This window comes from Acanthisitta chloris, unplaced genomic scaffold (genome assembly GCF_000695815.1).
Source record: "Acanthisitta chloris isolate BGI_N310 unplaced genomic scaffold, ASM69581v1 scaffold2022, whole genome shotgun sequence".
NCBI lineage: Eukaryota > Metazoa > Chordata > Aves > Passeriformes > Acanthisittidae > Acanthisitta > Acanthisitta chloris.
The window spans coordinates 81,065-96,508 of NW_008661977.1; the positions used below are offsets into that span (position 1 = coordinate 81,065).

At 39.2% G+C, this 15,444-nt stretch overlaps 1 protein-coding gene across 1 annotated transcript in view; it reads left to right on the top strand.

The window, feature by feature from the left end:
- Positions 1–3,833: 3,833 nt before the first annotated feature.
- Positions 3,834–15,444, top strand: part of LOC103798157 (sodium channel protein type 5 subunit alpha-like) — a gene marked incomplete at its 3' end in the record, with an annotated part of 34,546 nt that continues 22,935 nt past the window's right edge. Inside the window, exons 1-9 of the mRNA XM_009070404.1 lie at positions 3,834–4,088; positions 5,041–5,159; positions 6,763–6,870; positions 9,093–9,221; positions 10,007–10,098; positions 11,103–11,306; positions 13,839–13,896; positions 14,556–14,697; positions 15,170–15,367. Of these exons, the coding sequence (XP_009068652.1) occupies positions 3,834–4,088; positions 5,041–5,159; positions 6,763–6,870; positions 9,093–9,221; positions 10,007–10,098; positions 11,103–11,306; positions 13,839–13,896; positions 14,556–14,697; positions 15,170–15,367 (1,305 nt within the window). The remainder of the gene's footprint in view (positions 4,089–5,040; positions 5,160–6,762; positions 6,871–9,092; positions 9,222–10,006; positions 10,099–11,102; positions 11,307–13,838; positions 13,897–14,555; positions 14,698–15,169; positions 15,368–15,444) is intronic.

Consider the following 15,444-nt stretch of genomic DNA (forward strand, 5'->3'; position numbering starts at 1 on the left):
GAGATGACTAAACTAGAGACCCCTGACTCCCCTTTTAACCCAAGTTATTCTAATATTAAAAAGTTCATGTATTAATATACAGAAGGTATTTTAATACATGTCTTCAAGGTCATTAAGACAAGGTCAGTTTTGTTTGGTTAAATCATCTGCCTCTAAATATAGAAATGTTTTTGAAGAAAGAACAGTTCTACAGATGTTTGAACTACTGTTAACTAAATCTTTGTGCATTCAGATCTAGAAAGATTTGTCTTGTGTTCTGGAAATTCAGATATAGAAAGATGCAATGGAGTCCAAGTGTACCATAGTAACTTTGAGTGGTGCAGTTGGTGGAGATTTCCAAGGTCCATGTTGATGTTCTTGGCTCTGGAAATAAGTACTAGAGATACAAACCACTGGATCAGTCTAGAGTCTCTAGCTTTGCTCCTCCAGGCATTATCACTGAATAAGATGAAAAAGTGTACAAAAATCACCTACACCAAAGACAATAACAATTCAGTTGGTTTTTTAGGATAAGGATTTTCACATTCTGTATTCAAACAGTTTTTATTCCAGTTGCTTAGGAGATAATTTCTCTATTATGAAAACCTTTTAAATCAAAAAGAGACAGTTTTAACAGACAAGACTTGCAATCTTCCAAGCTAAAGAAACAAAAGAAAAGAATAAGGTAATCCTGGCCATTCTGATCATACTAATTACATTGGTCATGCTGAACACAGTAACAGTCAACATTTTTCACTTCTTTTTATAACAGATCATGAAGCCAGAAAATCAGATAATTGAGAACAACTTTTATTCATTAACTGGGATTGAATTGCAATTATTGTAATAGCAAGAAAAGGAGTGAAAACATATTTGACAATTACCTTGTTTCCCAGATGGTTTGCAATGAGTATTTTTAAAGAGGAAAATGCATTCAGAAGAAAGCAGCCTTACTTTGGAAATTTATCTAGCTACACATATTGGTATTTGAGAAATAATACATAGAAAATACATTTACAGGTGAAAGAATAAATCATAAATGCTTTTTTGGGTTTTTATGTGGTTCCTTGTTTATGTTATTGCTCTTCAATCATGGTGATTTCATTCATCATTGTCTGGTCTTCAGGCAGGCAAGGGATAAGAAAATTTTTATTTTAAAGAGATACTTAGTATCACACTATTTTATAGGTATTTCAAGTCTTCAGAAAAGGCCAGAATGGTATTTTGTTGCTTCTGTGACATCAAGGGCAAAAATGGTTTTACATTAACATTTTCTATTTCTTTTGGTCAAATTGCTGAATCTAGACCTGGTCACTTAAAAATACACTAAATACATCACAACTGTACTTTGTATGCTATCCTCCCTGAGACTGTGAGTAACAGGAATGATTTTGGGGGTACTTCTAAAGATGACTGGATGTATCAGGAACAATTTTTTTCTGGATTGCTCCATTTTTAATAATGGTTAGACTTTTATTCAACATTAGGCTGAGTACCTCAGAATTGCCCATGAATAAAAAATGTAGTTTAGCCTTTTCCTCCAGGGCTTGCAGCTGCTCTCAATGAAAATTTTGCTGCTGACATGTGAGGCAGCAAGCTCAAGACTTGATTTCCTTTCCTTAATGTTTGTTCACCTGTGGAGCAAAAGATTTCCCTGCTTTCCCCACTGCAGCTCTGGTCAAGGACCTGCAGGCTGTATGTGCCCTCATGCTTCCTTCTACATCCTCATCTGTGGCTTTAGCCAGCAACCAGTTGTCTTCCTAGATTTTCCTCTGCCTTCTAATAGTCTTGAGGGAGAATGGTGTGACAATCCAAGTTTCTTTTCTATGATTTGAAAGATGGTTTCATGGAAGGAACGAGAGAAAACTGCAAAGAAATCTGCAACAAACACAGAATTTTAATGGTGAACTTTGGAGATCAGGTAAACTTTATGGAAGTGGAGGGATGGATATGTTCAGATGATCTGGCACAAAGCAGAATAAAGTAATTATTGTATTCCCTCCGTGCATTGCACAGAAATTGCATCATTTCGTGCATCATTGACAGCTCTCATTACTGATACCACAACATCTAAATTACTATGAGCATCAACAAAACAAACACCACTTTGTCTAGATGAAGACTTGAAAACTTGCAAGTGGATGTTACAGTTTTCATTTTTGCTCAAATACTGTGCACAGCTTCCAGACTGTTAACCTGATCTTTAGAAGTGTAAAATAATGACTATTCTTGCCTGAATGTCCTATTTCTCTTCCTGAAATGATGTTAATTTGTGCTGGAAGCAAGCATTACATTTCATATTCATAATTTTGTGTGCTGCTTTAATGGGAGAGGCAAGCAGACTGCAAAAATGAGGTGATTTCACTGCAGTTAGTTTGTCACTGGCCTCCAGCTGTTGTTCTCACAGCAATGGTTTCCTACAGCTCAGCAATGTGAGGTCAACTGAAATGTTGTATCTGGGGAGAAATGAAGAGGCATTGCATGGCAGGGGAAGATACAGGCAGTCAGCACACAGGCAGTCAAATTATTTTTAGTAAAACAAAACCTCTTGATTCAGATTACGTTTTCCTGAGCTGTTGCATGTAGTCTTTCTAGAAAGGAAAGGTGGAAGAACAGGTTATGTGGCAGGAGGACAGCTTAAGCTTTACAAGATTAAGATCTGACTGATAGTTATGGAGTCAGCTTTGAGGGACACTTGAAGTGGTGGTGGCAGATTCTGAATGGAAAAACCCAACTGTGTGCCTCTAATGTGATCTTCTGTGCAGACTCAGCAGTGATTCATCCCAGGCAGAGTCCTTGACCAGGTGGGATCATTGCACAGTCTGCAGATGGGACTGCACTGGCTCAGGAGCTCCATGACTCCGTACTGAATAAATAATGTCTTCCCAGAGGTCATGATCAAAGAAAGTATCTCAGAGGAATCTCCTTATGGAGATGTTGAGTGCATTTAGCACAAGGATGCAAGTTTGGATCACCTTACTCTGTATAGTGTTTTCAGTTTTTCCCACTGTTAATCCATGTGCACTTCATGAGCTTGTTTTGGAGCTTTTCACCGTGTTAAGGTAGAAGGTTGGAGTCACTCTACTGCCAAAGCATGGACCCAGGTAAGGTTTAGTGGATGGATTCTGTCCCAAAACTGATCAAATTTCCTTTATTAAAAATGCAAGTATTTTTCTAGTATAATTTCACTTTTTTTGTTCTGACAAGCAGACATAAAATACTAATTTTGCAAGATCAAGAATTTCTGTCCACCGTGTCAGTCAGTGCTGATTCTATGGGTCATGAGTTAAATCTTCTGATGCTTGGACACTGCTTGTTTCTGTGTTGACTCCACCAAGATGGATTTTCCATCTGAGTATTTCTGTCTGCACTAGTTAATTTAACACTTGGTCTTCCTGTTGATGTCAGCTTTCACATATTGATGCGTATACAGTTTGATGGTTTTTACTGTCCCATTTCCAAATACTGGGCTAAACCAATACCTCAGGGTTTTTCTGAACAACAGCTCAAGAGTGTTTACTATAATAGGTATCTTAAATGAGACACTCTAAATACACTTCTAAGTTTATAGAGGTCTACTCACATCCTGTCAGATACATATAATTACAGAAAATACACTGAACAAACATCTCACCTTAGAAACCTGATGACATCTCATCAATACCTTAGGAAAAGATATTGATAATATTTTTTTTTTCTTTTTTAGAAGTTGATGGCTCAGAAAGTTGATTTTATTAGCCATGCATGGGCAGCCAGTTGTTTAATTTTGATAACTTGAAAGTTTTGGAGTTATTTCCTTGCTACTTTTTTCTATTATTTGGACAGAATTAGTGACAGAAAGAGAAGAACGAAAAATGGCTGAATTCTTACTACCTGGTACCAACAACTTCCGTAAGTTCACTCAGGAATCCTTGGCTGCTATCAAAAAGAGCATTGCTGCTAAGAAGGATTGTCGAAGAAATACTATAGAGCAGAAACCTGAGGAAAAACCACGTCCTCAACTTGACCTAAAAGCTTTCCAGAAGTTACCAGCTCTCTATGGAAACCCTCCTCCAGAGCTCATTGGGGAACCACTGGAGGATCTCGATCCATACTACAAAGATCATAAGGTTAGAGCCAACAAAAATGCTTGGATTTTAATTTAATTGAATTTAACTTAATTTATTGCACTGCCAAGAGAAGTTTCTGTGAATGATCAAAGAGTTTTGTTTACATCCCTTTAGAAGAATGATCATGCCTTTCTAGATAAAATAATGTGTGCAGTTGACACAATTGAGTGACAGTCTGAATTTTTAATTATAGGAAGTCAATAATGTGAAATTGATTAACATATGAATTGGAATAGGAGCAGAAAAAATGAAATTTATCAAGGAAACAAAGGGGGGTTTGAATAAGATCTGCAAGAAATTATAGTAATTTTGTGTATTTTCTTAATTTCTGTACTTTTAAACGTGTTCCACTTTATCTCAATCCTCATGTTTTACTTACATATACAATAAAAGCTAGCTAAGTATGAAAATTATTTTAAACCACTTGCTGATGAATCCTTAAAAACTACTTATTCAAGCTCTATGTTCTAGTTGTGACATATTGAAGACTGATTTTCGTTAATGAATGGAGGAATGGGAACTAATCAATCGGAAATTATGCTTATTACCTGAGAAATGGTTAAAACTTTGAACCATTTGCTACAGTCTAAGAGCTATGTCAAATAATGAAAAAGGCTGCAGTTCTTTCCACCTCTGTATATCTTGACTCAATTAGAGATTAAGAGAATGGTCATAAACAAGATTAGTTCTGTGCACAGCTCTTTGCAAATACTAAGGTTTAAAAAAGAAGTTCATGCTAAGGAAGTTTTTGTGGCCTGAGAGTTAATGGGTATTACCTTTTTCATCAGTTTCTGGTGAAAGGATAGCAAAGTCATTCAGAGTCTTTCCAGTTAACCAAACAGATTAAAGTGAAATTCAACTTTTTGCCTATGACTGACACAACACGATATAGCACAAAAATATGTTCTCTGTTCAACGCCTGAAAAATTCTTGTTTGTTTATTTTTTAAAAGATTTTCATAGTGCTAAACAAGCAGAAAACAATCTTCAGATTTACTGCCACACGTGCCCTGTGGATCCTCAGTCCTTTCCATCTAATACGAAGAACAGCAATTAAAATTTTAATACATTCATATCCTTTTGTTGGCTTTATTTGCTCTTTTTGATTATAAACCCCTACATAATTCTGTGCTTTTGTATTTTAGAGCATATAATGAGTCTGGTCTTTTCCTCACTACAGATTGTCTCTAATTATGAATCACCTTAGATATTATTAGTGTTTTGGTGCTATTGTGCCACTTAGAAAAAAATAGTTTTGTGAGTATTTGGCTTATTTAACCTGATTCTCTACAGATTGATGCTTTGAGAATGAACTCTAATATTGATTCCTTGATGTCTCATAATCAAGTACCTCATGCTAGAGTCTTTCCCAGCAAGAAGATTAATAAGATCTGTATCTTCTTTCTCATCTTCTATTTACCCAAATGTAGGGCTTAAATTCAACTCACATGTCAAAGCTGATCAACCATTGCCCATTTTTAAGTGAAAAGGCTGAGATAGGCAGGCACACGTAGGAAAACTCATAGGAAGAAAAATTGTGCAAGCTTGGATTCTTTAGGAAATAAGATTCAAAAAAATACACCTATGGTACATAAATGCAAATATTTCCAGGGCTCCTCTTGCAGGGAACGCTTTTGGAATATAAAGTTAAATATAGATTCCACCTCATACTTCAAATTTAAGGGATGAAAATCACTAGTGTATTGCTCCAGTTTGGCACTGGGGAATGAGATCTGAGCAGCAATAATGCTGTTGCTCAGGGCTGAATCAGACCCAGAGTCTGTGGTGTCCCAGTGTGGATTTCAGATTACCAGCCATCTCCTGGCTCTTCGGTGGTGAGGTATCTCCAATGAGTCCAACATTGCCATTATAGTACCATACAGACTTCCCTGGAAGAGTGGTGCCTCTCATCTGAGGTTTTCCCTGGGCAGAAGTTGGCTACTCTTGACATTTTGAAGGTCCACATCCTTGTGACAGCTTGACCATGCCTAGAGCTAAAGCCTTTTTTTTTTGTGGGGATGGAGAGGATGGATAATGGAAAAGCTAGATGTCTTTTCCATGCACTCCTACCTTCTGGTTTGCCAAAACTTGTGGTATGACACAAGGCATGAGATTCAGTTCCAGAGCCAGGTGCTTGAGCTTAGATGCCTACACAAGAGGCAGCTGCCCAAGTTCCCATACATACCCGATAGCCAGCAGGTCTCAGAGAGCAGCTGGACAGCCCCAAGGATTGACTAAACATGGTCTTCTAGAGTCTTTTGAGAATCTAAAAGTATCCTGGCAGACTTCATGCTGTCCCTTCAGAAGAGAACAGCTTTGCCAGTTTAGAGTCAGGTTTGGGCTCCACCTGTGTGACCTTGGGCAAGTTTTTAACTTTCATGCTATACTATGAAATTAAAATTGCATCTCCCCTCTCCCACTCATATAGTGGTTGAAGGCCCTTTTATGAGGCTTACAATGCACAGAGCAGCAGATCTCTAGTCCATGCAGAAATCCATGAATAACAACAGTAGTGTGTTGTTGTCTAACATGACTCAAAATCGGTGAATATCTGTGCATGCTCTTCTTACATGTACTTTGAGCTCAAATCCAGATACTACTACTGTGACTGATAGGAAATCTACTTACATTTCTGAGTCAGTGTTGTAATATTTGCCTTCACTCCCATGATTTACATTATTCACTTGGTTTATCATGTGCACCATTATAACTAATTGTGTATTCATGGCTCGGACTGAGTCCTCGAAGCCTTCTTCATCTCCTTCATGGAACAAGTATGTTGAGTAAGTATCTGTGGGTATGTATATTTTTTAATTCTGTAGTTATATTGAATTACTGAGACTTTATTTGCCACCTTCACTCAAGATAGTTTGTGGGAGATTTAAAAGGAAAGTTGCTGCTTTTTTTTTTTTGTTTTGTTTTTTTTTTTTTTTTGTTTTTTGTTTTTTGTTTTTTTGTTTTACTTAATCATTTTTTTTATGTGAGGGTGTATTTTTGTTCACTAAAGCTAGGTCATGTTTGACCCACCTGATTGCTTTCCATGATGAAAACTCCCTGGATGGATGAAGGGAGAGCAGCAGGCATTGTCTACCTTAACTTCAGCAAGGCTTTTGACACTGTGTCCCACAGCATCCTCATTGGAAAACTTAAGAAGTGTGGGTTGGATGAGCAGACAGTAAAGTGCATTGGGACCTGGCTGAGTGGCAAATCCCAGACAGTTGTGATCAGTGGCAGAGTCTAGTTGGAGGCCTGTTAGTAGTGGTGTCCCCCAGGGTTCCATACTGGGCCCAGTTTTGTTGAACTTACTCATCAGTGACTTGGACGAGGGGACAGAGTTGCCTTCTCAGCAAGTTTGCTGATGATACAAAACTGGGAGGAGTGACTGATACCTCAGAGGGCTGTGCTGCCCTTCAGAGGGACCTTGACAGGTTGGAGATATGAACAAAGTCGAACCAACTGAAATTCAACAAAGGCAAGTGCAGGGTCCTACACCTGAGGAGGAATAACCCCAAGCAGCAGTACAGGATGGGCACTGACCTGCTGGAGAGCAGCTCTGTGAAGGACCTGGGTATCCTAGCAGACAACAGGCTGTCTATGAACCAACAGTGTGCCCTTGTGGCTAAGAAGGCCAATGGAATCCTGGGATGCATTAAGAAGAGCATTTCCAGCAGATAGAGGGAGGTCATCCTGCCTCTCTATTCAGCCCCTGTGAGGCCACACCTGGAGTATTGTGTCCAGTTCTGGACTCCTCAGTACAAGAGGGACATGGAGCCCCCAGAGAGACATGCCCTTCAGTAGAGGGCAACGAAGATGCTGAAGGGACTGGAGTACTTATGAGGAAAAGCTGAGGGAGCCACGCCTGTTCATTCTCAGGAAGAGATGACTGAGACGGGACCTCATTAATATATTCAAGTACATGAACAGGAAGTGCCAAGATGAAGGAGCCAGACTCTTCTCACTTGTGGAAACCAATAAAACAAGTGGTAATGGGCAAAAACTAATGCACAGGAAGTTCCACCTGAATATGAGGAAGAACTTCATTACTGTGAGTCACTGAGCACTGGAACAGGTTGCCCAGAGAGGTCATGGATTCTCCATCACTGGAGGTATTCAAGAACTGTCTGGACACAATTCTGAGCCATGTGCTCTAGGATGGCCCAGCTCAAGTAGGGAGGCTATGGTCCCTTCCAACCTAACTGATTCTGTGATTCTGTAATATCCATATCTCCCAGAAGATGCTGGGATACTTCTCTACCTGTGAGACCATTAAAGGTTAGATCAGAGTTGCATGTGCTGTTGGCATCAACTACTGTTCAAATGTATTTCAAGAATAATTTCAGAATACTTCTTTCCAAATGAAAAGGGAAGCACTACATCCGTAGAGTTTCTTAGTGCATTTGCTGACTACCAGATGAATGCCTTTTGAATTCTCTAGGGAGATTGCTGCCTTATTGAAATGATAAGTGCACTCAGTTAAGTCCAGAAGAGCTTTTACTGATAATTTTCCATTAATAAGAATAATTGCCATCTTAAATTGAAAATCCTCTACTCTTGTATTCCTCTAAGTGTTTTAAATATTCTGCGCAGAAATGGATGCTGTGTGCCCAAAGTAAATAATACAGAGAATATCATATGTTCACTCAGCCACTGGAAACCAGAGGAAGGTACAAATGTTGATCCTTCTTTTAGCTAGTAGCTAGGAATTTTGTGTTTCTGAGATTTTGGCTACTCACATAAAAAGACTTTGAAAACAAAATTGTTGAATGCCAATAAAGCATGTAACAGGTTGCACATTAATAACCATGTCTGGGTTGCAGTCAGCTACTGTCTCCAATTCCATATGAGACAGATACTGATGCAATACACTGAAATCAACAGCAGTCTGTGTTACTTCTGTCCAGCATTGGACCAGTTTGCTGGCCTAGACTTTAAATAGTCTGACCATATCTCTTCCGTTAAGTGCTAATATTGCTCTTTTCCTTTGGCACTTTTCTCCTTTCTTTAGATATACTTTCACTGGCATTTACACTTTTGAATCGTTGATAAAAATATTGGCAAGAGGATTCTGTCTAAACGAATTCACTTTCCTTCGTGATCCCTGGAACTGGTTGGATTTCACCGTTATCATTATGGCGTAAGTGGGAACATATAAAATATGGATTACCTGCCCTGGTGCTCTGTGTTGGAAGCTCTCACTGCTGTGGTGCAAAAGGCTGTCTGCAGCACAAAAACCAACCCATGGGGCACCAATTGCACCTGAAACTGTCAAGAACATTGACTTTTCCACTTGTTTATCAGTCACTATATTGCAACAACAGTTTAGTCTTTCAAGAAGGGAATAGAGGTGTGCACAGCAAGATAGACCCAATGGTGAGTGTATGTGAATGGATGGGTTCAGACCAGTGAAATGCAATGACTGGGTTGATAAATACAGACAGAATGATGCTATGAATGCAAGCATAACTTTGCAATTAGGGTGATGAGTATAGATGCTAGGACAGTGGATTAACTTTGGGCTCTGTCTCCAAAAATCCTAGATTGAATTTCATATTCAGGTAATTAACAAGCTTTTATACTGGTTAAATGCAGATATAGAAGGGAGATCAAACCAGCTCAGCCAGCATTTCTGCCTGAAATTAATAACTTTTAATGTTGTCTTTGGAGATATTTTAAATGAATGACATTTTAAGATGCTGACACAAAAGCAGCTGTGCACAAACCAAGAGCCGCCTCAGACGGAAACACTAATAATCAAGAAATGGCTTTCAATTTTATAAGTCTTCAGGTGAATCCTTGGTATATAATTATCTTAATACTTATAATACTCTTAGAGGGATTGGCATCCAACAATGACCGCTGTAAAATAATTGCCCTGTCTACTCTGTTCAACCACTTGACATAACATTCCTGACATTCTAGGTACGTGGGAGCATTTAGTGACTTGGGCAGCGTGTCAGTCCTTCGGACTTTCAGGGTTTTGAGAGCTTTAAAAACCATTTCAGTAGTCCCAGGTAAGAAATCCTATTTGCTGAGTATATTCTGCTACTTACAACTCGTCCTTTGCTTCATTCAAAATGTTGGCTTTTTCCTTTTTTAGAAAATTATTTTCTGTATCTTTCATGGCTTGCAGACACAGCTGAATTTGTGGACACAAAGAGTTTCTCAATTCACCCGTCCCAGACAGAATAAATCAAGTGTTAGGAACAATTTGCATGTAGTTTATTTTCATTGTGCTTTTTAAAGATACTGTTAACACTTTTTGTCAGTACAGCTGGTCTGTGTGTTCAACAGAAACAACTCCGGTGATTGAAGGGACTTACTACTAATCATCTTACATCATCAACTTGTGCCAGGGAAGGTCTAGATTGGATATCAGGAAAAGTTTCTTCACTGATAGGGTGGAACAGACTGTCCAGGGAAGTGGTGGAATCACCATCCCTGGAAGCATTCAAAAAACATGTGGATGTGGCATTTGGGGACATGGTTCAGTGGTGAACATGGCAGAGTGAGTTTAATGATTGGACTCAATGATCTTAAAGGTCTTTTCCAACCTTAATGATTCCGTGATTGTATCCCAGGGAAAACAATTTCCCTTGCACTTTCCCCTTAGTTATAAAGCTAGTGGATTCTTTCTCACCATTAAATACAAATTAAGAGCCAGTGAGTTGTCTCTATCTTTGCTTTCTAGGCTTTGTTGGAAGTTTCGTTTGAATTATGCATATTACTTTTTGTGGATATAGGAAACTTGACTAGCTCTGGTTCCTCATCCTTGCCCAAATACCTTGCAGGGATTAAAGGAACACAGAAAAATTGTAGTCAATGAAATGAGGAAAAAAAGATGTTTCCTGTATTAGTCACACTCATCTAAACTACACTTTTATTGCAAATATATTTGCCATATACTATCCAGTAGATTTTGTACTTTGTTTTTTATACACTGTTATAACTCTAATTAAGTATGACATCTGTATCTCAGGTTTTCATCTTGTTTTTCCATTTTATATTGTCTTTCTAGGACTCAAGATCATTGTAGGGGCACTTATCCAGTCTGTTAAGAAACTTGCTGATGTGATGATCCTGACTGTTTTCTGCCTGAGTGTCTTTGCCCTCATAGGCCTCCAGCTTTTTAAGGGCAATCTCAGACAAAAGTGTATGAGGAACAATACAGATTTGGGTAATAGAACATGGGAAACTTACGAAATGTTTCTTAATGATTCAGGTAATTTTTCTCCTTCATTCATTTTTAGATGACAATATAGACACCTATGCATGCATGTAGAACCACTGCTGTGAATTATGTTGATGTTTTGATTGCTATTTTGATGATAATGGCCTTCAGTTTGCCAGAGCAGCTCACAGGCGTCCAGGAATGCACTCCTTCCCTTCATTATAGGAAAAAGCACTCCCAGTTTTTCCAGTAACATCCAGCTCTGTTTCCCAGAATGATATGACAATAACTGAAATACGCATTAGCTCATTCTCTGTTGTAATTCCCTCAAGTTCACCTTTTACTACATGCTGAAGAGTTGGTGCCCAGTGAGAACTACCTTTCAGCTTGAAACAGAGAAATTTGTTTAAAAGTCAAATTAGTTTCTTCTTGTCAGCATATGTATGTCTTATATATGATATATACAATATACAGCTTTCATGTATACACCTTGACTGAGGCTGCTGATGGAACCATAAAGGAAAGATCTGAAAATACATCAAAGCATCCTCAGAGGAACAACTGCAAGATGCAATTCAGAAAGGAAAAACCTTGTGCTAAAGGAGAAGCCTCAATATACGTGAAAAAAATAGACTCAAAATAATCAATGTCTATGCCAGAAATACAAAGAAAGTTTCATCACTGAAGAAAATCTCCCCTGGCGAGTTCAGCCAGAGCAGCAGTTATACAGGGAGACAAGCATTCTCCCAGGGGGACAATTGAAATACATGAAAAGCCACCCAGGATTGCTGTTTGTACACCCTCTGTGGGATATTTGTTCAGACAGGATTTCTTCAATAACTTCATAGTCCAGGGGAAGAAAGTGTTTGTAGAAAAGATTTTTGAGGAAAACCTTTTTTATTCTTCCTACCAAAAGACCACACAGGAGAAGAAAGTAATTTACGTGTACAGAATGTTCTAAAAATCATAGCTGAAAGCAAATTTGCAAAGAAACCAGACCCCACATGAGACCATGGATGTGACAAAGTTTGGCTCAAGATGATCATTTTCTGTGCTGAAGAAACAGGAAACAAAAACACCTACACTTCATTATTTATTTAATGCAGAATATTGCAGCTGTATAAAGGGCAGTGGTTTGGAGAAAGTAGAGCTCAAGTAATCAAAATTCTGCATTGCTTCACAATCTTTGTCTGGTTCAAATCCTATACCAAAAGGAATAAGAGGGCCCAAACAAGTTTCATGCAGAGTAGATGGCTTTCCTACAGCATTCAGCACATACAGGACTGTATGCCCAGCTTTCTATCAGATTATTTTCATACGATTTTTATGGGTTGCTTTAGTCCTGATTTTGTGGTTAAGTTCCATCTCCAACACAGAGAACTGCATGTTGTTATGGTTCTCTGAAGTTTAATCACTGAAACATCTTAGAAAAATCTTTTTGTCGGTTGGCAGGAGTTGAGCTGAACAAAATTTCATTGTAAAGTAGTCCAGATAGGGACTCATTCCTTTATGGAGCATTTACATGGTATGGTACAGCTGATACCAAAGATTCCTATTGGCTCTGAATCCTGCTGACTTGCCTGATGAGCACAGCTGAGGTTTGAGAAGCACCAGGAAGACATGAGACCTCTCTTATATCTGGGATAATAAACCCACATCTTAATGGAGATAATTAGCTATTAGCACTAGAGCTTTTACCATGACTCTGCTGCTCGCTCAGGCATCGGAGTAACTAATGCTAAGAGAAATAGGGGAAGAGTTCAAAAAGGGCACAGCTCCAGCATGCTAACAGATAAATCTGCATTTCTCAGCTAAGCAGGGTTAAGACCTGCTGTTTGGCTCAGCTATGGTGGATAGCCACACAGCCAAATACTCTTTCTTTCACCTCGAAATAGGGGTTTTGTTTTTTTACTGCTCATGGGAAAAAGAACTGGCCTGTGCTTCTCCTAGTGGTGTTAGCACACTGTCCTGGAGAGGAATAATTTCTACAGGCCAGAACTGTGCCAGAGGTTGTGCTAATGCTTACCAAACCATGGATTGGTTTAACATTTAGATTAGATGTTAGGAAGAAATTATTTATTCAGAGAGTGTTAAGGCACTGGCACACATTGCCCAGTGAAGTTGTGGATGCCCCATCCCTGAAAATGTACAAGGCCAGGCTGGATGGGGCTTGGAGCAACCAGGTCTAGTGGAAGGTGTCCCTGCCCATGGCAGAGGGTTGGAACTAGATGGGCTTTTTCCAGTCTCTTTCAACCCAAACCACTCCATGATAGGCTTGAGCCTATGCCCTCCAATTCTTCATTTCCTTATGCAGATGTAGCCAAAGTGATAATATTTTTAAAAAGCCTTTATTAAGGACTGTCTTCAGTCTGGAATTTGTGCATACACATATGCATGTTTATAAATGAGGCCAGGACATCCTGCAATCTGGTGCAGTTACTGTAAGCATGGGAAACCTGTCTATGCATGTGCACACACACTTACAGGTCACTGATTAATCATCACTACTCACATTCAAGGACAGAGGATTCAGGCTAGAAAGTGCTTTGGGTTTAATTTTTTCCCCCCTCTTTTTTTTTACAGCTGACTTTGCTAGGAAAAATGGCACCTCAGATATTTTGCTCTGTGGTTCTGGTGCTGGGTAAGTGCACTTATGAGTATTTCTTCTTTGGAAGTTTTCTCTGCCTCAGTGCTTCTATATTTGCTCAGTCATGTGAGACAAAAACAAAAATTCCAAGCTTTCATTGAATGCAGAAACAGAAACACAGAAAACAAAATATAGTAAACAGATAATTTAATACTTGTAGGGAATGAAGTATGATCCTGCAGCTGGTTTACTCAAGTCTAAATTCCTCTGAGCCTTTCCAGAAGTGCTGTCTTTCTCTTCCCCATGGATGTATGAGAGAACATGAAAGATCTGGAGTATAGCACAGGACAGACTTGCTTCTCTCTGTGCAGGCTCATGAGTATTAAATTGGAAAAACAAAATGAGTTTTGGAGGGCAGGTTTGGGCAAGGAGGGAGATGTGGCTGCTGTGCAGTGAGGGGAGGGGATAAGAACTGGTGATGAGGGAGCTGTCCTGGAATGGTGGTCTGCTCCAGCCTGTCTTCCTCCTTTGTTGCTAGGGTGTGAGTGCTGCTTTTTCCATCCCATCTTTCCAGCCAATATTACCAGGAGTAGAAGATTGGTTTACAATGTAATGAAATGCAGAGCTAAATCACAATCAGAACACTTACATAAGTAGAAGTTTTTCTTGCAATCTGCATGACTATGAGTTCCATTTTTTATTATTACTTCTAGGACATGTCCTCCAGGCTATACATGCCGAAAGGTTGGGCCAAATCCTGATTATGGTTTCACTAGTTTTGATACATTTGGCTGGGCTTTTCTTTCCTTATTCCGCCTGATGACCCAGGACTACTGGGAGCGTCTGTACCAACAGGTACCAGCTTTGTGCATAATTCAGAACTGGTCTTCAATAGTTGAAGCAGAAAATGCATAGAGAGGACAACAAACCTCAATTAGAAGCTATAGCTGCAAGTTATCTGACCCACATCTTCCCTTCTCCCTTCCCAGAAGCTGTGACTCCTAGAAAAGTGATGCTGAAGTGCTTCTCAGCCCTATCACCCTGCTGGCTTAGGGACTTAAAAAAAAGCACTAAAATGATTCTGTACTGTCCTTCAAAAATATCAAAATGCCTCCTCAGTTGTTCTCATGGGGTGTATGGTCAGTGATTCACAGGTGAGGGCATAGGAAGAGGGGGAAGAAGGGCCAAGGAAGGTATATTTTCATTTAAGCTTCTTAAAGCATTGTGTCTAGGAAACTCAGTGCTTCTAAAGTATTTCAGAGACACATTGAAAGCCTGTTTGGTACTTTTTATGATAATGTTTATCTCTGGGGTGTGTTGCTTACAGACCCTCAGAGCTTCTGGGAAGGTATATGTAATCTTCTTCATGATGGTCATCTTTCTGGGCTCGTTTTATCTAGTCAACTTGATTCTGGCTGTAGTAACAATGGCATACGAAGACCAGAACAAGGCCACCATTGCTGAAACAGAGGCAAAGGAAAGGAAATTTCGGGAAGCCATGGAATTATTACAGAAGGAGCAAGAGGTACGTAAATTATTCTCTTGCAAGCATTAGTCTCAGTGTTCTGTTACCAGTCACATAGGATCACAGATTGGTTTGGG